Here is a 19,646-nt window from a genome sequence, read left to right as displayed (position 1 = left end):
CCTACCCAGAGGACTTCGGATATGGGGACTGGAGACGCCTGAAGATTCAGCAATCCTTGACATACTGAGGACACAAGGAGACTATGCTTAGACCTGTTAACGTGCATAGAGGTTTGCTAATCTATATAACTACTACATGCTATGATCTGAAATGTGGGGGGGGGGGGGGGGGGGGTAACTAACTAACTAAATATGACTGTAATGTGATTATCTCATGCTGCTATAGTTATTTTATACAGAGAGCACCCACATTTTATAGGTTAAATATAGGGCAATATCTCAAGGAATAAGCTGTACCCACAACACCACTAATGTCCCCAGGTGACTCCAGAGGGTTTGTTAAAATGGGGGAGGACTGGGGTTAGGTTGGTCCGCCTAGATTAGGGGGAAGGAAAGCTGCAACTTCACTTTATACTACTAATAGACGGACTAACTATAATAATAGGAGGGGGGATGGGTAAGCAATTGGGTTTGCTTTACTTTTAGTAGCATAGCCACACAACAAGGGCGATTACAACCCGTGATGGGCCACACCTTCCACCTTTCTATTCCCCGCTAGGACATTTAACAGAAAGCACCTGCTCCAGCGATCCTTGGATGGCCTGGGAGGAGAATCAAGGGGACAAGGGGACGGGTTGAATGGAGGGCGACACCAACCTTGCAGTTTGGTGGATGGCCCCCAAATTACTAGGGACATGCATCACGCTGCCGTACACGTTACATCAGGGAGGTGGGGATCCCCTGTGGTTGTTTTTCTACACCTCTTCAAAAATGTCTTCTTTTTTCCTTTTTAGTTACGCAATTCAGTTGTTAAAGAGTTAATTGTTAATATATGTTGTCAAGCTGGGAGGACGGGAGTGGATCGGGAGACTCTCTCTCGGTCAACTCTTACCTCGTCTCCATTAGGACGAAGCATCTCCCCGATGAGAGCCGGGACATGCTTCTTGGCAAATAAATTTATTTGCATTTAGTTAAAAGACAGTGAGATCTCACTGTTTAGTATCCGCCTTGTTGGTCACGTACACACTCACCTTTTCCATCTTATTTCTCTTTTCCTATCTCCTTTATTTTCACGCCTTTACTGACATCTGTCTATTCTAAACCCCCTTGACCACCCCCCATCCCACTCCCCTCACTCCACCTTTTCCACCAAAAACTCCTAAGCCCGGGTGACAATGGACACCATCAACATCTTTTCGCTAAATACGAAAGGTTTAAACATACCAGAAAAGAAGCGCATGCTGCTGCATGACCTTGAAAGGGCACACGCTGACATAGCGTTCCTTCAGGAAACGCACTTCAAGACGGGTAATCCGCCATGCCTTAAAAACTGATACTTCCCACACTCCTACCACGCCACTAATGTTGTGGCCAAATCAAAAGGTGTGTCCATACTCTTATGCGCAGTGGTACCCTGGACGTGTAGTGGCACCTTGGTAGACCCTGAAGGCCGTTATGTGTTTATTAAGGGATAGATAGGGGACAAGAAGGTTACATTGGCCACTATCTATGCTCCCAATGACAGACAAGACGCCTTTATGCATCGCATTTTGAATTTACTTGCAGAATTCAGAGAGGGTCAACTGATATTAGGGGGTGACATCAACATACCTTTAGTCCCGACGGCAGACACGTCGTCACGTACTTCCTCCGTCCGCACGAGCACACACAAAACGTATAACCCAGGATCTTCACAACGCCCAACTGATAGACATTTGGAGATTACACCATTCGGGAGAGAGGGACTACACTTTTTACTCGTCTCCGCATAAAGTGTATTTGAGAATAGACTATTTTTTTGTCCCACATAGTCAACTAGAAGCTGTGCACAGTGTGGAAATAAGCAATATTACATGGTTAGATCACGCGCCTATGACCTTGCGTTATGGCCTGTCATCCGCCTTGAGCACTAGATCCAAATTCTGGAGACTAAAACGAAAGTCTACTCCAGACCCCTGCAGTCCTGACAGACGTCACGAACGAGTTGAAACATTACTTTCACACTAATGATACTGGAGAATGTGACCCTGGTGTCTTATGGGAGGCCCATAAGGCTGTGATGAGAGGCGTGTTAATTAAACACGTCGCTCGCATCAAAAGAGAAAGAGAGCAGCAACTCCTCCAACTCCTCCATAAGATACATGTAGCTGAATCGAAACACAAACTCCTGTTGACTCACTAGAAGTGGAACTACTGTCACTTAGAAAGCAAGCAGTAGACCTGCTACATTATAGAGCCAAAGCGGCGCTACAAATATACCCAAACCCCCCCCCCCCCCCCTAAATTCCCTGAACCTCCCTCTCCTCTCAATCCCCTCCCCTCCGATTTTCTCTCTCCTCCTCTCTTCACCTTCTCTTGAACTTTTAGGTTCTTTTCCTTCTAGTCACCATGTTTAAATTCTTCCTTTCTCTCTTCTCAGCTCTCTACTGGTCTTAGGAGGTATTGATACTCAAAGATTGGGCAATACAACCAGACTTACACTTACAAAGACGTGGTGAGATCCGTGCTCAGTGCACCATCTTATTCCGTAAACGGAAAATACAATAGACAGACATGCCACCACGATTTTGGCTAAAACTGACATTGTGGTTTATATTGTTGTATGAACTTACCTGTGACCATCAGTTGTTAAAGATGGCATTGGATTATAATATTTGTCATTTCCTCCTTTCCTTTTTTTTTCCTTTCCTGTTGTTATGGTTGTTTTTGTAACCTCCTATGTCTTCTCTTGAAAATCAATAAAATTTATATTTGAAAAAAAAAATGCTTGTTTGAGTAGATAATGTCTTATGCCGTGTACACACGGCCGGATTTACCAACGGGCTAAACTCCGTCAGCATTTCCGACAGAAAGATTTAGAACATGTTCTATATCTGAGTCCGTCGGAAATGCCGACAGAAAAAGTCCGATGGGGCATACACACGGCTGGAATGTCCGACCGAAAGCTCCCATCAGACTTTTTCTGTCGGGAAGTCCGGCCGTGTGTACACGGCATTACTAATTTCTGGAATAAGAACAGCAACTTTATCTGTTGTGAATTATTGCAGCGCTTGCATGGAAAGCTAAGAAGCTGTTTGAAGTGCATCATACTCTCTTAAATTCAGTCCATCCTCCTAGGACACTAGCACATAACTAGGGCATGCTGGTAGTAATAGGGATTTTACCCAGGGCTGGCCTACATTTTTTTGGTTTGGCAGTGTCCAATGCTCTTGCAGGTGGCAGTATACACCCAGAATGTTTCCCTGGGTCCCTCAATGAATGAGAGAGAAAACATGTTGATTAAATAAAATGGTAACTTATCCTCAGAGAAATCTAAAGGCTGCAATTGCTGGCCTCTCTTTATGGAAATGCCAATTGCCTGGCAGTTATGCGAGCCATGGTTACAAAAAAACTGCTCAAAGACACTCAGCTGAGTCTGACTGATAGTAAAATTGTCATTTGCACCAATTTCCAAAAGAAAAGAGAATTAATTTACTCATCAGTAGGATATAACAAGTCTCAGTGTAAAGTTGCTTACCTCCTATCACTCTCTCGATAGCTTGCTCAAAGTGTTTCTGGTTTATAGCATCTGAAAGGTGTCTGGCAGCTATAAGAGCAGCTTCATTACACACATTTGCTATATCTGCTCCTGTGTATTGAAAAAAGGAACAATTGAACACATTGCAGTTCTGGTAGGGTTCAATATAAACGGGTAAGTTCACCTTTGTACACTTTTCTTGTTTTTTCTAAATTCCAGCTCCCCTATGCACCAATATAGCATTCATGTATTTTTTTGGAAAAATATCAAAGCTTTCCATTAAATCTACAGTCACTTACTTTGCTTGTCCTAATCCACATTTCCAGATGTTTCCATTAGTAATGTCTTCTTCCTGATCAGACTTTAGGTCATGACACAGGAAAGAGTTGACCAGCTGACCTCATTAGCACACACTCTGCCTCATCCTCCCACCTATTCCCAGGTGTACGTTTTTTTTAATGAAATGCAATCAATCAGCGATCACCCTTCTCACAAAATACACACTATACTATGCGTTTTGGAGCATTTTCACTCATCACACATAGGGCAGCTCATACACCTGAATGGGTTACCCTACACACAGCAATCGCCCCAAAGAAGCTTCAGAACTTTTTTTTTTTTTTTTTTTTTTTTAGAGTGGAGCTTGGTGCAGCGCATTTCTGAAATACAAGGAAACGCACAGACGTGAATGGAGCCTCATTGTTCTTGTGTTAAATGCACCAATTTCACTTCCAGGCCCCATTCACATCTAGCATAGTGGGAGCACACGTTTTGTGTCTCGTTTTTCCTGTGACACGCATAGGGCAGCCTGTTGATTTCAATTGGCTGCACTCCATGTGGTTAATGGGACATTTTGGCATTTTGTGGGTTGTGTTTTTTACTGTGCGTTTTGCCGCATTTGTCCCTCGTTTTTCAACATGGCAAAATGTGTGTTTGCTTCTGTGTTTGGATGATTTGGATGTTTTGGTTGAAAGCGCAACTAGTAATTTTAGGTGTTTAACCACTTCAGCCCCGGAAGATTTTACCCCCTTCCTGACCAAAGCACTTTTTACAATTTGGCACTGCGTTGCTTTAACCGCTTGCCGCCCGCCGGCTGTCATACGACGGCGAGGCTCTCGTTCTGGGAGGGCGTCATATGACGCCCTCGCCTTCCCTACCCGCCAGGGGGCAGGCGCGCGCCGCCGACGGCAATCGCGCGCGGGCGCCGTGTCACTGGGCACCCGATGCGCGTTCCCGGTGGCCGCGATGTCCGCCGGGCACACGCGATTGTCCAGTAACATGGCAGGACGTGGATCTGTGTGTATGTAAACACACAGATCCACGTCCTGTCAGAGAGGAGACCGATCTGTGTTCTCAGTACAGAGCAACATAGATCGGTCTCCTCCCCTTGTGAGTCCCCTCCCCCTTCAGTTAGAAACATTCCCTAGGAACACAGTTAACCCCTCAATCACCCCCTAGTGTTAACCCCTTCCCTGCCAGTCACATTTATACAGCAATCAATGCATTTTTATAGCACTGATCGCTGTATAAATGTGAATGGTCCCAAAAATGTTTCAAAAAAGTGTCCGATGTGTCTGCCACAACATCGCAGTCACAATAAAAATCGCAGATCGCCGCCATGACTAGTAAAAAAAAAATAAAAATGCTATAAATCTATCCCCTATTTTGTAGACGCTATAACTTTTGCGCAAACCAATCAATATACGCTTATTGTGATTTTTTTTTACCATAAATATGTAGAAGAATAAGTATCGGCCTAAACTGAGGAAAAAATTTGTTTAAAAAAAAAAAAAAAATGGATATTTATTATAACAAAAAGTAAAAAATATTGTGTTATTTTCAAACTTGTCCCTCTTCTTTTGTTTATAGTGCAAAAAATAAAAACCGCAGATGTGATCAAATACCACCAAAAGAAAGCTCTATTTGTGGGGAAAACATAATACAGTACAGTATTGTATGACCGCGCAATTGTCATTCAAAATGTGACAGCGCTGAAAGCTGAAAAATGGCTTGGGCAGGAAGGGGGTTAAAATGCACTGTATTGAGATGGTTACATTGACAATTGCGCGGTCATTCGATGATGTACCAATACAAAATTTGTGTCCTTTTTTCCCCACAAATAGAGCTTTCTTTTAGTGGTATTTGATCACCTCTGCGTTTTTATTTTTTGCGCTATAAACAAAAAAAGAGCGACAATTTTGAAAAAAAAAAAAAAAAAATACTAATAATATTTTTAACTTTTTGCTATAATAAATATCCCCAATTTTTTTTAAAAAATCGAAATCAGTGTAGGCCAATATATATTCTTCTACATATTTTTGGTATATATATAAAAAAAAAAAAATTGCAATAAGCATATATTGACTGGTTTGCGCAAAAGTTATAGTGTCTACAAACTATGGGAAAGACTTATGGCATTTTTACTATTATATATTTTTTTACTAGTAATGGCGGTGATCTGCGAGTTTTAGCGGTACTGCGACATTGCGATGGACAGAACGGAAACTTTTGACACTTTTTTGGGACCATTGGCATTTAAACAGCGATCAGTGCTATAAAAATGCACTGATTACTGTGTAAATGTCACTGACAGGGAAGGGGGTTAACACTGGGGGCGATCAAGGGGTTAATTGTGTGTTCCCTCAGTGTGTTCTAACTGTGGGGGGATAGGATTGACTAGGTAAGGAGACATATCGTTTTTCCTACTTAGTAGGAAAAAACAATATGGCTCCTCTTCTCTGACAGCACAGGGACTTGTGTGTAAACATACACACAAATCCCCGCGCTGGCACACGTGCATGTGATCATGCGTGGCCGGCTGCGATCGTGCCCACCGGTCACGCGCATCGGGTCCCCTGCTGTGCAGCGGGCGAGCCCCCTTGTGATGGCAATAAAGTTGATAAAAAAAATTAAAATGTACAGTGTATAAAAAATAAATTTAAATAAAATAATAAAAACATTTAAATCGCCCCCGGTGCTCACCCGTATGTAGGTCCTGCACGCATAGGTAAACGGTGATCGCACCACCCATGTGAGGTAAAGTCGGAGCAACAGCAATAATGCTAGTGCCAGACTTCCTGTGCAATGTTAAACTGGTAACCTGTAAAGACTTTTAATGAATCACCAATGAATATTTTAATGTACCGTAGCTTGACGCCATTCCACAGACATGCACAATTTTTAGGCATGCCATGTCTGGGCTCTATTTACTTAGTGTAACATCTTTTATATTTAACCAAAAAATTGGGTATTAAATTGTGTTTGTGTTCACTAAAATTAAAGGGTAGTTTTTCAAAAAAAATTTGTATTTGAAAAACTGCTGCACACATAGCATGTGACAAAAAATTTAAAACACCCACCATTTTATTTCCTAGGGCCTCTACTTAAAAATCTATACGTCATGCTTGGGGATAAAAAAAAAAAGATTTAATCTTTCTTACCTGAGAACCCTGGTGTTAAAGCAGCCATTTTCCTTGAGAGGGCTTCTTTATCTAAAGTATTCTCCAACTTCAAAGGCCGCAGGTGAACCTTAAATATAGATGATCTACCTTTTATATCTGGCGGCCCTATGTTTAAGAAATACAGTGAATATAGTAGTTAGTAAAGATTCCTATGTAAAGAATAGATGTATACACTAAACTGTCATAAGCCTCACCAATATATATCTGCCTGTCGAACCGACCAGGTCGCATTAAAGCTGGATCCAAAATATCAGGTCTGTTTGTGCCAGCTAACACAACTACATTTGTTGTTGTATTAAAACCTAAAGAGAGAACACAGCACAAATATCTACAAAATGCAAGGTACATTACAGTTCTACATATCAGAAATCAGTTGTCTTTTACATATATAAGTGTGCAATAAATAACAGGATTTCATCTTGGTCTGGAATTTAGCCTTAAATGGAATGCCTAAACATTTTTACTTCAAGAAATGCATTAGGATAAAAATTAGGCTTTATAACCACTTCAGCTAGCAGCTTACTGATTTATGTGATGGCTGCATTCATTTTCTTTTTTAGGCTTGCTTTCCTTTATTTGCACATGGTGATCCAGCCAGATTTTTCAACTTTCTTTAACAGACCAGGCTGTCCAGACAAAGTTACATTTAGAGGGTTGAGACAAGTCATTTAACACTGACAGGGATGCTTACAATGATCAGCTTTTATTCATGTAAAAACTATTCCAAAAAGGAAAAAAAAAAAAAAAAAAAAGTTTTCTATAATTGCATAAAAAAAGTGTTAGCTGGAGTTCAGCTTCAATTTGTAAGGCAAGCCATAGATGATAGGAATTTCTTTCCTGCAGCCATGGGTTGCAGGAAAGAAAACCGCTCGATTTCCCCATCAACACAGTGTGGCTAGATCACCAGGAGAATATAGGAGGGAAAGAAAAGTCTAAAAAGAAAACTGATGCAGCCACATCTAATCCTTGGTAAGCTGCAATACATTACGTTTTTGGGTTTAAAGCAGTATTAAACACAATAAGCAGACATTATATTGCAGCTTACCAATTCTAAAATGTGATATCTGCATTCATTTTCTATTTTAGGCTTTGTTTCTTCTACTTTCATTTGGTGATCCTGCCAGCAGATCTGTTTTATAAAAGCTCCAGCAAATTTATTTGCTTATGGGATGAGACAAACCATTTAACACTGGCAGGGGCGGTTAAAATTATCACTTTTTTTTTTTTTTATTCATGTAAAACCTTTATCCCAAAACGAAAAAAAAAAAAAAAAAAAAAAAAAAAAAAAGTTTGCTGTAACTGGTTACAAAGTGTGAGCTGGAGTTTGGCTTTAGTTACTGTTTTTAAATCTGCTAATAAATCCCCCCCCAGACCAATAATGCTACTGTCTGCTGTGCCCAATCTTACAGAGTGGGATCTGTAGAATACAAGAGGTGTGTTATAAAGGGAAAGGGGGGGGGGCAAAGGGAAAAAAGCCAAAACAGAAAACGAATGCAGCCACCACATCTAATGATTGGTAAGCTGCGATATACATTTTTTTGGTTTTGGGTTTAATACCACTTTCAAGCATGTCACTTTGAGATTCCTAAATGTTGTCAGGTAAGCTAAATATTTTTGAATGGCTTACCATCCATTTCCACCAAAAGTTGATTCAATGTGTTTTCTTGTTCATTTTGACCTCCAAAGTTCCCTCGCCCTCTCTTCCGGCCAACAGCATCAATCTCATCTATGAAGAGAATGCAGGGAGCATGTTTTCTGGCCATGCTAAACAAGTCCCTTACCTGGAATAGTGAGAGCCAAAGAAATATCTAATGAACCAATGGAACCATGAAGACATGGAATAAGAAAATGTAAAACATTTCAGAAACCTCCTTAAATGTATCAAACTGTGAGGAGTACTTTGAAAGCAGACATTGGAATGCCTGCATATATCTTTACATTACAATTTCCATGTACCCAGGGGAGCCCGAAATCCAGACAAAACCTACTAATTAGGAGCCACAAGTTGAGCCTGGGTTCACACTAGTACAATGCGGGAAACACACAAGATTCACTGCATTTCCCCGCATTGCACCATATAGTATTCTGTTCATGCGATCTGCTGCAGGTGTCAATAACAATTAACGACACCCCAAACTTAGGTCACAGAACGCAGTGCATTTGCCTGAAACAGATCGCTCATGCAATCCAATTCCAGTGCAGCTGGATGTGCGGATGCAGTGTGATTTGAGCCATGCAAAATGAATGTCTCAAAGTGCACCGCACATACACATCGCATGTAATTTGCACAGGAATACAGAGCAATTCCAGGGGAAATCACATGTGATGTGCCGCATCGCACTAGTGTAAACCCAGGTTTAGGCCCCTTTCACACTTGCACGACTTGTCCCGCGACTTGGGGCTGCAAAGTTGCATAACAAGTCGTTCCCTATGATTTCTAATGACAACCATTCATATTAGTACGACTTTAAGTCGTGCCGACTTCAAACAGCAGTTCCTGCAGTACTTTGGTCCGACTTTGATGCGAGCTGAGGTCCATAGACCTCAAGTCTCCCTGAAATCACGGCAAAGTCTTGGTAGTATGAAAGTGGCCTTAATGACACTTCCCACAGTGTGGGAAGTAGTAAAAGTGACAGCCCAGTCCTGCAGATTACACAAGGAAAGCCCAGCCAGTGTAATCAGCATTTGTAATCAGCAGAGCTCCCTTGTCAGCTGTCCATCTGCATCAGAATAAATACCAGGGAGAACAGCTGTGACAGAGCTCTGATGATTACATAGGGAAAGCTGTTCTCCCTGTGTAATCTACAAGACTGAGTTGTTAGTCTGACAGCTCCATCCAGATCTGCATTAACTTATGAATGAAAACTTTAGCTGTAGCTTTCATTTATAAATTACTATTATACACTGTATTACCAAAAGTATTGGGACACCTGCCTTTACATGCACATCAACTTTAATGGCATTCCAGTCTTAGTCCATAGGGTTGAATATTGAGTTGGCCCACCCTTTGCAGCTATAACAGCTCCAACTCTTCTGGGAAGACTGTCCACAAGGTTTAGGCGTGTGTCTATGGGAACATTTGACTATTCTTCCAGAAGCGTATGTGAGGTCAGGCACTGATGTGGACGAGAAGGCCTGGCTCGCAGTCTCAGCTCCAATTCATCCAAAGGGTTTGAGGTCAGGACTCTGTGCAGGCCCAGTCAAGTTTCTCCACCCCAAACTTAAATCATCCATGTCTTTACGGATCGTGCTTTGTGCACTGGTCCAAATCATTTGGTGCGGGGGGGTTATGGTGTTGGGTTGTTTTTCAAGGGTTTGACATGGCCCCTTAGTTCCAGTGAAGGGAACTCTTAAGGTGCCAGCAAACCAAGACATTTTGGACAATTTTATGCTCCAATCGTGTGGGAACAGTTTGGGGATGGCCCCTTCCTGTTCCAAAATAACTGACTTTGGGGTGGAGGAATTTCACTGGCCAGCACAGAGTCCTGACCTCAACCCGATAAAACACTTTTGCAATGAATTGGAGTGGAGATTGTGAGGCAGGCCTTATCATCCACCTCAGTTGCCTGACCTCACAAATGTCCTTCTGGAAGAATGGTCAAACATTCACATAGACATACTCCTGAACCTTGTGGACAGCCTTCCCAGAAGAGTTGAAGCTGTTATAGCTGCAAAGGGTGGGCCAACTCAATATTGAACCCTACAGACTAAGACGCCATTAAAGTTCATGTGTGTGTAAAGGCAGACGTCCCGATACTTTTGGTAATACAGTGTATGTACAAATAACGAACACCATTTTAGCCCCCTATTAACCCTTAGGTAATGCTCTGTACTAGTACCTTGGCATCTTCGCCAGCAAGAGGATCATGTCCACTCACTGTAATTAGAATTCATACTGGGCAGGGGTATAGCAGAGATGTCTAAGTTCTCTCCATGTTTTGATCCCAAAGTATGTCCAACCCTTTAATTAAACAAAAATGGCTATAGTTATAAGTTGAGAACATGGGTTTAAAACCTCATTATAGGACCATTTTAAAATATTCAAATCATTTACTGATTTTTGTTCTTCAATACTGCATATTTGAAAATTTAGTGGATCCCAAATACACCAATTTTGAATTAAATCACAAGGGCATCAGTAACCATTGCAAGAATGGAAAAAAAAAAAAAAGAAGAAGGAAGAAAGGAAGTACTAAACAAGTACTAAACAAAGGAGGTAGTTTTTGAAAAATGGATATGAATGCATTATTACCCCCCCAAAAAATAATTTGCTGTGTTTAAATACATGAGCCTGTATAAAAGGTAAAACAAAAGTCCGGGAAAGTAGCTAAATACACAGTAGAAATGCATGTTTGCTGATCATTTTCCATGCCAAAGGACTTGTAAATCTATTCAGCTAGATCTGCGATTCATACATCCATTCTATACTGCAGCCAGTATGCAGACTGGACATTGAATCAGTAGTGTGATAATATGGATTCACTAGCCAATGAGCAGGATGAGGCAGAGACAGCATATAATGTGCACATTACTGTTCGGTTATGTAAGGGACTTACTCGTGCTGGGCCTACACCAACAAACATCTCAAGAAATTCTGAGCCGTTGACTGTAATGAATGGGACACTGGCTTCGCCAGCTGTGGCTTTTGCCAACAGTGTTTTTCCTGTGCCAGGAGGACCGGTAAGAATTGCACCCTGGAAATTCAGAAAACACATTAACCAACCAATCTAAAAAAGGTATGATGCAAACAAATCTGCAGCAGTTCAAATGTATTTACACCAATGAAATTACCACTAATTTATGTAGCTTTACCAAAAGTAGAATTCCATGCTAAATCTAACTGGTCTTAAAAATGCTCTCCCTGTCTCCAACTATTATGCCAACTAACCTGTGTGAGAAAGATGTACATACTTACCTACTTTTCTCCCGCTCTGGTCCGGTCACACGATCTCCTATGTCAGCCAGCAGCTGGCTGCATCCATTGTTGGCTCACTCTCCTCTCCCCTGCTGCCACCACTGACTAACAACAGGGGGGCCACATCACGTGACCAGTGTGGAGCGGGCTCAATCTCACTACTGACCCCTCTACTGCCCCGGTGGCCTGCATTAGACTTAATTCCCATTTTACTAATGCCTTCCCGATTCATAGGGGCACTAGGCAGAGGTGCCCTTTGTCACCCCTCCTATTCACCTTGGCTATGGAACCCTTTGCCATACACATCTGTACCTCTCCTTTAATTAGAGGTCTTCCTATTGGCACTAAAGAGGAGCGTATTTCTCTTTATGCAGATGACACTCTGGTTTACTTGGCTGACCCTCATAACTCCCTAAACACTCTTATCCGAAATGAACACCTTTGGTGACTATTATGGCTTCCGGGTGAATTGGGACAAGTCTACTCTCTTTCGCTTAGACCAAGCTGCTATACCTTGGACTCACCTGGACTCCAAGTTGTGCCCTCATTTAGATACCTGGGTATTATAGAGCTTCTTCTGCTGATTGGGCGAAACATGTCGGTCATGACACCACAGCAGTGACACATAGACATCATAGATGATGCGGCTCAACAAGCTCGCACATGCTCAATGTACCCTATGAGGACAGCGGGATCCATTTTGGTGAAGGCACGTTGAGGCGGCTCCATAGCGACCGGACTTATACGAGTGTTATCACTCTAACCTTCCTGACTCGGATTCAAGTGAACGCAGCTGCTCTGGTTTGACCTATGCAAGTCGTATATCCTCAGAGCAGGTTTAGCCAGGATACAGCCTGTGACTGGTCATCCTCGCCAAGTGGTCGGGTGAGCGGACCGATCGATCCTTGATTGATTTATAACTCTGCAACTGTGCACTTTATTACTTCACCAGACTCAGAACTGTCTGATAATAACCTGTGTGTCTTGACACATTCAAGTACATAATTGGCAGACCTATCTGTCTTGAGCAAGTTAGCTCTGGAGAACTGATACCCTGTGGGTACATAGAGACACTGCGCAACCCTGTGACTGTTTGAGAACTTGCATGTCTCACAGTGAATATGAAGCTCTGTTCTATTTGTTACCCTGGAGAAGATGTTGTCAAGGTCCCCTTAGTGGTACAACTATCCAAAAAAAAACCACATTCATATATCCCGTGACGGGACTTTCCATCGTCTATTTGGTAGCGAAGTCTGTCTGATCACACCATATGGTGCTGGACATCGCCTATACCTATGTGCAATTAACATCGTCAGGACCTGCCATATACCAATTGTGAACGGGAATTATTAGTATTAGTGTGGGATATTTGTGCATGGCGTGATGCGTGATGCAGCTGCAACAATTCTAGACTTTTTAATATAGCCTAGGTGTTGGTGGTGGATTTTTTTACCAAGTTTTTTTTGTATTTTCAAATGTGCAATAAAAAAACCTTGTTTAAGCTGCATGGTCCTCTTGAACCTTTATTTTTTAGGGGGTCTTTATCCCCTTAATGTTTTTTTGCTGGACATCCCTAGATATACACCTGTCACAGAAGCAGACCGGTCTGAGTTCAGTGACACATATAAGACTTCTGTCATTTCCTCTAAAGACTATTATCCAACTCAAGATCTTCCATCACTCACATCTCACTCCTAGAATACATAAAATGGGTTTATCTCCCTCCGCGGAATGCTTTGGAGCTTGTGATCAAACAGCTGACTTTTTACATGCTTTCTGGACCTGCCCAGTGGTTCAGGACTTCTGGGTGGATATTAACTCCTTTGTTTCCTCTGCATTGGGCCTGCCAAATATTGTAAACCATAAAAACTGAATTTTAGGCCTCTTTGGTGACCTGACAATCCCTTTTCATGCCAAGTAACTGCTTCACATCCTCTATTCTGATGCAAAAAAGTGGAAGGGATTGCCATCACTCACACAATCCCTGGCTGAAACTGGTCAATGATTCTCTGCCTCTGTATAAACCTACCTTTGAGCATCGTAAAACATTTTTAAATCTGGGGCAAATGAATAGCTAGTCCTTTGAATCTATCCCCTGTATCATTTTGATCGGCTGTGACCTTTATATTTGCATCAGTTGTATACTACGCTCTGACTGACTGATGTATAGTTTGCTCATGTTATGCTGTCCATGGGACTTCATATAACTCTTACGATTACAGGAGACGTGTGAGACGGTTACACAAGTAATGTTTGTGGTATGATTTTGTACATTGTTTTTCTCTGTACAGTGTGCCATGTTTGTGGGGGGGGTTTTGTGTGTCTGTCCATTTCTTTAAACTCAATAAATATATCATAAAAAAAAATAAAAATGCATTTTTAAAATTTTTTAAATAAAAAACTGCATTTGAAAAACCACTGCGCAAATACCATGTGACGTAAAAAAAATGCAAACCCACCAATTTATTCATTCTCTAGGACCTCTGGTGGCGGAGGTTCACCTTACAGCAGGACAACGCCCCGAAACATACAGCCAGAGCTACAATGGAATGGTTGAGACCAAAGCAAATGCATGTGTTAGAATGGCCCAGTCAAAGTCTAGACCTAAATCCATTTGAGAATCTGAGGCAAGACACTCTCCATCCAATCTGACAGAGCTTGAGATATTTTTCAAAGAAGAATGGGTGAAAATTTCACTCTAGACGTGCAAAGCTGGTAGAGACAACCCCCAAAAAGACTTGCAGCTGTAATTGCAGCGAAAGTTGGTTCTACAAAGTACTGACTCACCGGGGTTGAATACAAATGCACACCACACTTTTCAGATATTTGTAAAAAAAAAAAAAAATTGAACCATTTATCACTTTTCTTTCACTTCACAATTATGTGCCACTTTGTGTTGAGCTTAGGGCTGGGGAAAAAAATCGATTTAAATCTTGAATCGAGTTGAGAGGTCAAATCGATTCAAAATTTAAGCAAATTGATTTTTTTTTTTCACCGCGCTGGTCCCGAGGAGCTGCGGGCAGGAGTTTTTAGGCGAGGCTGCGGCTTCGGCCTAGTCCGCGAGGCCGGACGCCGCGGACTAGGCCGAAGCCGCAGCCTCGCCTAAAAACTCCTGCCCGCAGCTCCTCGGGACCAGCGCGGTGTCCACAAAAAAAAAAATAAATAGAAAGGAAACAAGATTTCCGCGCTCACAGACCAAAGGCTTGCAGCCTCCCCTTACTCACCCCCCACAGGGATGAGGTAAGCAAGAAAAGTAATGTGTGAATAGGGGCAGGTGGCGCTACCTAAATTGGATACGTAAAATTGTGTGTTAGCTGAAAAGCTATATATACTGTGTACTCTCCTAAAAGTGGGCTACACAGTGCATTAGTTCAGAAAAATATATTTAAAAAATGTGTATATGTGCCCAATGGGATTAGTATCCCGTACCTAAAGGTGCAGACAAATATATACAGGTATACAAAAAAAAAATATATATATATATATATATATATATATATATATATATATATATATATATATATATATATATATATATAAAACAAGTGTATACAGAAAACTCATCAGTGGTGGTGACACCAATTGTAAATACTAAGTGTAGCAGTAACACAACCCCCCTAATGATGTATAAGGGGTTACCATAGACCAAATCCTCCTTCCGACTGTTATACTGGCTGGAGATGAGTATATAATCAGTCCACAGCCAGTGCCATATACTGGTTAAATATTCACACTATATCTCCACTGTGCACAATATCCCAGCCCCCTTCTTCACCATGAGAACAGGCAAGTGTAAATTGTGACAGCATATAAAAAAACCAAAAATGTGCCAAAGATATATCAAACGTGGCAAAAATCTAGAAAGTGCAAAAGAATTGTATGCTAGGTACAACGACCAACAGTAAAAATAAAAAATAAAAGATGAAAATAAAAGTTAAAAAACGTCATCGACGTCAAACAACGTCGACGAAACGCATAAGGCAGAGCTACGTACCTACGTCATACGCGGAAGTCGGAGAGAGTGTGGAACGCAGTTGGGGCGCACGCCGCTCAGCTGTTCACATCCACAAGCTCCTCTCCGGGCTTGATCTCCCTTGCGCAGTGTGATACCTACACTCCTTAAGGAGTGGTAATTGGTTTTTAAACTTTTATTTTCATCTTTTATTTTTTATTTTTACTGTTGGTCGTTGTACCTAGCATACTTTTAATAACCTTACTACGGTATCACACTATGGGAGCCCTGTTTTCTTTTATATGAGGAAAAAACCTAATCCTGAAGGATACCCACACCCGGAGCGGAAGCCCCCTAGGGACAACTCCATTGGATTCCAAGACAACATCGGTGATATTAGATACCTATTACCCCTGCAGGGGTGCGGGGAGCTGGTGAGTGGGGACCCCGGAGGGGTCACTCTACGCAGGAGCTCCTGAATAAACTGATTGTAAATTAGGAATTTCACAATACTGACTTTTATTATTTAATTAATTCTTTTGCATTTTCTATATTTTTGCCACGTTTTATATATCTTTGGCACATTTTTGTTTTTTTTTATATGCTGTCACAATTTACACTTGCCTGTTCTCATGGTGAAGAAGGGGGCTGGGTTTGCTTCACCAGCTTAACATATTGTGCACAGTGGAGATATAGTGTGAATATTTAACCAGTATATGGCACTGGCTGTGGACTGATTATATACTCATCTCCAGCCAGTATAACAGTCGGAAGGAGGATTTGGTCTATGGTAACCCCTTATACATCATTAGGGGGGCTGTGTTACTGCTACACTTAGTATTTACAATTGGTGTCACCACCACTGATGAGTTTTCTGTATACACTTGTTTTATATATATATATATATATATATATATATATATATATATATATATATATATATATATATATATATATATATATATATATATATATATATTTTTTTTTTGTATACCTGTATATATTTGTCTGCACCTTTAGGTACGGGATACTAATCCCATTGGGCACATATACACATTTTTTAAATATATTTTTCTGAACTAATGCACTGTTTAGCCCACTTTTAGGAGAGTACACAGTATATATAGCTTTTCAGCTAACACACAATTTTACGTATCCAATTTAGGTAGCGCCACCTGCCCCTATTCACATATTACTTTTCTCACAAAAAAAAAAAAAAAATTTGATTCAAATCGTGAATCGAGTTTTTTTTTTTTAAGGAAAATCTCGCAGCCCTAGTTGGCCTATTACATAAAACCCCAATAAAATACATTTACGTTTTTGGTTGTAACATGACAAAATGTTGAAAATCTCAAGGGGTATGAATACCTTTTCAAGGCACTGTAACTAATTTTATGAGCAGGTTTCACACTGTGAAGGAACTGTAGGTGCAGCAAACCACACAGCACATTGCATACATTTTTATTTTAAAGTTTGGATTTTTGCAGCGATGACATTTTTTAAAAATTTCTACCTAGTGGTGTACTTCCTGGGATGGTGCCTGGCCGTTTACAGTGGGTGTAAGGTATAAGAATAAAACGTACAAATTATATACCATATTTATCAGCATATAACAAGCACCTTCATTTTAAGAGGTAAGTTTCAGGAACAAAAAAAACAGAAAAAACTTTAAAGCAAAATAAGGGTCACATGCAGCCTCACCAGTGCAAATGAATGCAGTCTGCACATTGCCCAATAATACAGCTTATCAATAGCCTCTTCACTGACCATCTGCAACCTAAAAATTGCCCATCTGCAGCCTCACTATTGCAAATGAATGCAGCCTGCACATTGCCTATCTGCAGCCTTACCAGTGCCGAATTACACAGCGCCGCGATCTCCTGTGTACCCGGTGATCAGTCACACACTGTCCCGCCTACTGTGATGGACAGAACAGTGGTCCAATGCTGGCCAGGAGGCAGGACTTGCGTGACTGAGTGCCGGGTACACAGAAAATCACGGTTGTGTATAATCCAGCGGCGCTCAGCACTCTTCTTCCCTCAGAGACAGCAGGAATAGGAGGGGGGGGTAAGTGTGTGTTATACGCCGATAAGTACGGTAATTTTGAGGAACCATATATGAAATTATGCAAATTTCTATAAATTAAAACCATAAGGAGAAAAAAAAACTTAATTCACTACATTACCTTTGGTATTTTTGCCCCTAGATCTTGATATTGTTTTGGATTTTTAAGGAAATTTACAAATTCCATAATCTCAAGTTTTGCCTCCTCACATCCTGCCACATCCTTGAACTTGACGTCAATTTCATCCTTGAGTATTTTAGCAGTTGTCTCTCCGACAGAGAAGAGCCCCCCCATACCTCGACCTCCTCTTGTACCAGCAGGTCCCCTTCTCATGATGAAGTAAAGTATGCCAAGGATGAGGACAGTTGGAAGCATATTCAGAAGAAAGGTTCTAGAAATAAAATAAATAAATAAATTAAACCTAAAATCTCTGCTATCAAGAAACACATTCGATCAGTAACTGCATGATTACTCCAACTAAATTAATTAAACATTGCAATGAATGAAGGCAGAGGGAGATTGCTCTCTGGGCCAAAAGTCTTTAGGAGGCTGTGAGGATATTCATGAACGCTCATCTACGGAGAGGGTTTTCCCCACCCAGAAATTATGCAGGTCAGGATCACGCAGGTTCAAAGAAATGGTCTGTTTGGATCATCTAGTGGAAATCTTTAATATGAGAAGCATTTAGTGCTTTCAAAAAGCTTTTTTGCTGTCCTGTGTAAGGTACAGTAATAATGGGTCAAATTTGAGACCTCACTTGTGGACGCAAGGCGTTTATCACAGTACTAACCTTTGGACCAGTTATTAGACATCAGTAATGTAGATTGTAGCTGAAGGATGCCACTTTTGAAGAAATTCTTAGGGGAAGTACTGGCAGGATATGAGAACAGTAAAAGAAGTTGCAGAAACAATAGCCTGGTCATGGCGTGGATGGGGAGTAAAAAAACAAAACTGTCAGGTCACAAAAATGCTTTGGCAAAACCATCGAAACCCTAGTGGAACTTCACACAGGATTGTGCTGAGCAAAAATGTATGTATATATTGCTTGGCTCCAGCTGCAAAAGAATCACAATTTGCAATCTACCAATAGACTCAGTGTACCAAATAGGAAAGCATTTTCCCAGTTAGTGGAGATCCTGGGTAGGAATGCCTCCATCAATCAGTAGCAGTGGCAGGGGGTAATCTGTTTGAAACCAGAAAAATAAAAGCAGCATGAAAACTAGTCGTTAAGCTTACCCATCACCCTCAATTTTGTACACCACAGGTACTCGCTTCTCTGGTTCTATTCCAAGCTCTTGCTGTACTGTTTCCAAATTCCTCTCAAAAGTGTCCACACTGCCAATATTAAACCAGACAGTATTCTATAAATAGAAACAAAAACAAAAGTACAACATATCACCAACTGAACAGATCTTGCCCCTTTAATCCTAACAGAATGGACCTTGCTAGACTTAAAGGCACAGTCTACTTTTACTTAAAAACTGCATATGCAGATAAGGGGTGTCTGTAGTTAAAAACAAACTGTAAATAATGCCCATGCTATAGGTGTAGGTCATTTATGTACCTCACAAAGCCTGACTGAAGCCTACTGCGATGGTGGAGGTGAATAGGAACAGCTGGAGGTTTCTCAGCACCATCCTAGCAACAAGGCAGCACAGGGGTGATAGAATCTCTGGCAGTTTTTAGGCCAGGCTTCAGGAGGTATATAATCATCCTACACCTACAAGGAAGGGCAT

General features: G+C 41.2%; 1 protein-coding gene across 2 annotated transcripts in view; it reads right to left on the bottom strand.

The window, feature by feature from the left end:
* The window catches only part of AFG3L2 (AFG3 like matrix AAA peptidase subunit 2), a 65,538-nt gene that overhangs the window by 20,344 nt on the left and 25,548 nt on the right, over positions 1-19,646 (bottom strand). For both annotated transcript variants that reach the window (XM_073631312.1, XM_073631311.1), the window contains 7 exons: positions 19,147-19,271; positions 18,031-18,301; positions 11,535-11,672; positions 8,606-8,759; positions 7,173-7,280; positions 6,958-7,083; positions 3,518-3,628 (listed from right to left, as the gene is read on the bottom strand). In XM_073631312.1, the coding sequence (XP_073487413.1) occupies positions 3,518-3,628; positions 6,958-7,083; positions 7,173-7,280; positions 8,606-8,759; positions 11,535-11,672; positions 18,031-18,301; positions 19,147-19,271 (1,033 nt within the window). The remainder of the gene's footprint in view (positions 1-3,517; positions 3,629-6,957; positions 7,084-7,172; positions 7,281-8,605; positions 8,760-11,534; positions 11,673-18,030; positions 18,302-19,146; positions 19,272-19,646) is intronic.

The sequence above is a fragment of the Aquarana catesbeiana genome, linkage group LG05 (genome assembly GCF_042186555.1).
Source record: "Aquarana catesbeiana isolate 2022-GZ linkage group LG05, ASM4218655v1, whole genome shotgun sequence".
Taxonomy (NCBI): domain Eukaryota; kingdom Metazoa; phylum Chordata; class Amphibia; order Anura; family Ranidae; genus Aquarana; species Aquarana catesbeiana.
Note: the sequence above shows the minus strand (reverse complement) of the source record. Positions and strands in the feature narration are given on the sequence as shown.